Raw genomic sequence first — 4,757 nt, forward strand, 5'->3', positions numbered from 1 at the left:
ACGAATCCGGTTAAATTTGTTTTTTTGTGTTTCATTCTGGAGGATGGCATACATTGCCGGAAAGCGCTGTTGCTTGTTAGCCACGTTAGCAACCCACCAGTTCTAGCGTGTAGTTGTTGTTGTTATCGTCCATCCTCAGGCAGGCGCGGTAAAACGTCCATCTGGGCGTTCATGGCAGGCTCAGGACAAAATGCTGGAAGCCTACAGCATTGGTTATCAAACAACCGATACGCGATAAATCCCCGATATTAAATTTTTTTAGTGAATATCGGCCGATAATATCGGAGGGCCGATATTATCGGACATCCCTAGTAATAATTAAAGTGATTCGTAAAAACTACTTCATGCTAATGAAACACCATTTGTTTTTCACAGGTTGTTCCATGTGCTGGTTAGTGTCTGCATTGTCTCACACAGTGTCTTACCTTGATGAGGAGAGTCGAGGAAGTACCTGGGATCTGTAATCCTTGTGTTGATTGGTTCAATCAAACCAGTGATTCCTTCCTGTGAGGATCAGTGACATTTCACAACCTTAACAAATCATAAGGTGATACGGTGCTCCATCAAAAAAGAAATCACAATTATATTAGGAAGCATTTATTCAAGGTGGTGTGCTGTTAAACTAATCCTATCTAACTAATATGTGACATATTATACATCCAGTGCAACAAATAGATGAATACTACAAACTTAGGGTTGAGCAAGTGCTCTGTCCCGAAAGATAATGGACTTAATGTGAGTACAAGTGTGAAACGAGAAAGCTTGGCACAATACCTGAATTTTTAACATTGATACAAAGAAAAAAGTCCAAGCACAACAGAAGTTTAGCTTTTTTTAAATGAACAACCTGCACACAATACCGGTACTGAAAAGCAACTGAACACATAATGGGAACCAGTGGAGTTTCTTCCCCATTGTTTTATCTGTGCAGCCCTGGGTTGGAGCTTTGGTACTTTGGATACTATTGAATGATAGTATCGAATCATTTTAAACATGTGGTATCAAACAATTATCTAAGTATCCATACCTCTGACAGCCTAGCAAATGTAAATATAGCAACTTTTATACAAAAACAAAAAAAAGTTGTTCTATGAATAGTTTTTCTGATCAACCTATATCAATTTCAGGCTTAAATGAGCCACTTCTGATTAGCCCCACCCACATTTGGCCAGAGGAACCCGATTGTACTACTGTCAGGATATAGTGAAAGTTTCATAAAATATGACAAAAAATATTTTAAAAATGATCTACTGTAGCTTTAAGAGTCTAAAAGCAATGAATATATGGAATGAAACTTTGAACATATGGAATGAAATGTCATGTGATCAAGGCACCTGATCTTGAAAATATGACAAAAAGATATTTTTATAAAAATTAACTACTGTAGCTTCAAGAGTCTAAAAGCCATGCTACTTCTCACATCCAAGTGGGTTGCTGCATCGTCTGACTGACCAAATCAGTCTGGTAATAAACTAATTCTGATAGTGACCTAGATCGGGGAGCTTTCCACATGTCCGATTTCACAGTGACATGGCATGAGTAATTTATTCAAAAGCACAAATTAATTATTGGTACTCTTGGATTTGTTTTTAGAATGAGACATATACTTGTCATTCTTGAAGTATATTGTAGTATAAATCTTGTAGTATAATAAATTCCTATATCCTTCAGTTAAATCATATTTAATAATATTTTGGTTTTCTTTTAATCTTACGTACATCTTACCTTTTTTTTTGCCATATCACTATATTTGTGCAGAAATTCCCTACTGCAGAAAGCTGTTATTATGTTGGACAGATAAGGTCACCCACCTTTGAGAGGATTTCAGCAGCATAGTTTAGGTTCTGCACAAAGATGGCCTCCATCTCCTTGGCAACCGCCATTCTGTGTGAGCCCACAGGAACCCTCCCTGCCATCAGGTGGATCCTGATGAATTCACGGCAAATGCTTTACACACTTGTGCAAAATTGAAAAGGTGAAAACGTGCTTTATGTCCTTACATCACTATATAGACACTTATATAAAAAACTTATCAGCCAGTGGCACAATACCTGAATTTTTAACATTGATAAAGAAAAAAGTCCAAGCACAACAGAAGTTTAGTTTTTTTTAAATGAACAACCTGCACACAATACCGGTACTGAAAAGCAACTGAACACATAATATTATTTGGTCCTTTTACTTATATACACCCTGAAAGCGATGTGCTTTTAGCACTTTTGGTACCTCAAAATGCACATCCCAGACTCTTTCAGCACGTCTGGGCCTATATAGCAACACTTACACTTACAGTTGTAAAAACTAATAGACCTTTTTCACAGCAGCCATTCTGACAGGAAATAGCAGGGTAAACACAGGCGTTACCAATGATACTTATTGAAGTCAAACAGAGTCGAGTGCTGCTAGTGTGCATGCTGGCTCACTGGAAGGCTCTGCTACACTAAATGGAACAGTGCCTTAATTAGTATCATTGGTAACACCTGTGTTTATCCTACTATACTAGGTCGAAATGGCTGCTGTCAAAAGGGTTTCTTTAATACATTTCTATAATTACACTGTTAAGCGTTACACTTCTGCTTTAGTTTTGACTCCGTAGATGTCCCATTTATTATTGTTTACTCTACGATTTCATGTCGAACTGGCTGCTGTGCAAATGGTCTATTTGTTATTCTCCAAACTGGTTTGGGAGTGAAAACAATACAGAAGTGGATATCCACTGAGCTTTACTCAGATGCTTTACCTTTTGCAGTCCAACGCTCTTGCATACTTCAGAGCCAGATCCAGACCCTGTCTGAACTCTGCCTCTCTTCCAGGAACTGCTCCAAGACCAAGATCACCTGCCTTTACATCTCCTGCGAGAGAGAGAGAGACATCACACCACACACACACCACACACACACACACACACACACACACACACACACGCTCACTATTACCACCATCATCATCATCATCATGCTCTAATTATTACTAAGCATCAGTATCGGTCTGGCTGAAGCTCAGTGTGAGGCCCATGCTGCTGGTTACCCGGCGGGGTGTTGATGAGGACCACCTCCACTCCTGTAGCCTCCCTGGCCCTCTGAAGCTCCTGCAGGTCGCAGTCGTACAGCCAGGCTGCCTCTACGGCCTGAAAGCCAGCCGAAGCAGCCGCGTATATCCGCTGACTGAATTCTGGAATCTCCGTGAAGAGCCAGGAAATGTTCGCACAGAACTTCAGCGGAGCCATGCTGCTTTCACTGCGGAGGACAACGACCCTGCGTTCAGCCTGTCTTTCTGTACTTCGAACCCTCTGACAGCCGCGTTAAGCTAGCTACAGTTAGCTAGCGTCATAGCGGAAACAAGACGGATACACTTTCAAAACAAAACTATAGATATGACTTGAGGCCAGCACAAAATACAAATAGCTTATAGTTTTTAGCTTAGCATTGCTGAGGAAAATAATTTAAAAAGTAGGTCTGTTTATTTCCATTTATTTATATTTATATTCTTCTTCTAGGTATGTTACTTTTCATTATTGCACTTTGCAAGTCGTTGTTTTATTTTGAAAATATGAACAGAAGTAACTTTAGCTCGTTTTACAGTGTTTGACCCAGTGTGTTATTGTCACATGACTGGTAGCGTGCTTCTTGAAATGCACAGGCGCATGAAGTGGTACTAACTAGATAGATATTTGTTGAATTAGATATGAAAATGTGTCTTGATGTTTGTACTTATGTGCTCAATTAAGATTACTAAAAAAACAACAACCATGTCACAGCTTTAGTGGGTTTCATACAAGGTGGTCTTTTAGATTTGGGTTTTACCACCCCGGCTAAATTGATGCATTCGTTATTGTTAAGATAAAATCATTTACAAAAAAGCATCCCCACAGTATCTGCAATACATTTCAGAAATTCAGTCATTTAACTGCAACTAGCTTGTTATCTTTTGCCAATAAGTCTGAAAAAAGTCATACATCATTGTTTTGTTTGGAATGGTGATTGAAGAAAAAGTGAATTTAAGTTAGCTAGTGTGGAAAATGGACTCTATACCTAGATGTGGTTGAAAGAAATAGCGAACACATTACACCTGGAGAGTGAGATTTTATAATGAATGTAGAGGAGGAGTGTTTGATAAGATCTAGGGTCGTGTGCATTTTTACATTTTTTCAGGGTACGGACACATTTTTATTTTTTTAGGAAAAATGCTTTGCATTAAACTTAACAGTGGTTTTTGTTATTACTTAGGATGTGCTGTGTTTCTTTTCCCAATTGTGTCTGTTCATATCCTTGTTACATTTTGCTCTCAGAAATGATAAATATGTATTTAAAAAATGCATACCTTTAATTCTAATGGTCATTTAATTTTTTATTTTTTGTTAAAAAAACGGCAAACCAAAAATAATGCAGTTATTACAGCAGCTCAAGACAACACAACACAAAACAATGATATGTAAATTCACATACAATAAAACTAAAATATGAGATGTAATAGAAATAGAAAATAAGAGTTATATATGGTATACACCTCGATGGAACATTGCACAGAGATAATTGCACAGACTATTGAATACACACATGGTGTATCATTATTCTGAATATATATATTTAAAGAATTGTCTTGAAAGATAGTTGAAAATTCACAACTATGTTCAATCACAGTTCATACTTTGCAGTCCTGGCGGGCAAGAAACGCCGACTTCATCTGTCTATTATAGTACATTTCGAGTGAAGTAGATTTAATAGACGTAATTGAAGTCAGAAAACAATCACAGTGAT

At 37.8% G+C, this 4,757-nt stretch overlaps 1 protein-coding gene across 2 annotated transcripts in view; it reads right to left on the reverse strand.

Annotated features, from left to right (window-relative positions):
- hyi (hydroxypyruvate isomerase) overlaps positions 1-3,324 on the reverse strand; it is a 5,790-nt gene extending 2,466 nt beyond the window's left edge. Inside the window, exons 1-4 of one of the 2 annotated variants that reach the window (XM_035652936.1) lie at positions 3,028-3,324; positions 2,741-2,852; positions 1,812-1,926; positions 426-504 (exon numbers count right to left, since the gene is read on the reverse strand). In XM_035652936.1, the coding sequence (XP_035508829.1) occupies positions 426-504; positions 1,812-1,926; positions 2,741-2,852; positions 3,028-3,226 (505 nt within the window). In that variant the 5' untranslated portion in view covers positions 3,227-3,324. The remainder of the gene's footprint in view (positions 1-425; positions 505-1,811; positions 1,927-2,740; positions 2,853-3,027) is intronic. The other variant, XM_035652935.1, reaches the window with a different exon arrangement.
- Between the last annotated feature and the right edge of the window lie 1,433 nt (positions 3,325-4,757).

This window comes from Morone saxatilis, unplaced genomic scaffold (assembly GCF_004916995.1).
Source record: "Morone saxatilis isolate NCDOM2014 unplaced genomic scaffold, NCSU_SB_2.0 Contig12, whole genome shotgun sequence".
NCBI classification, from domain to species: Eukaryota; Metazoa; Chordata; class Actinopteri; family Moronidae; genus Morone; species Morone saxatilis.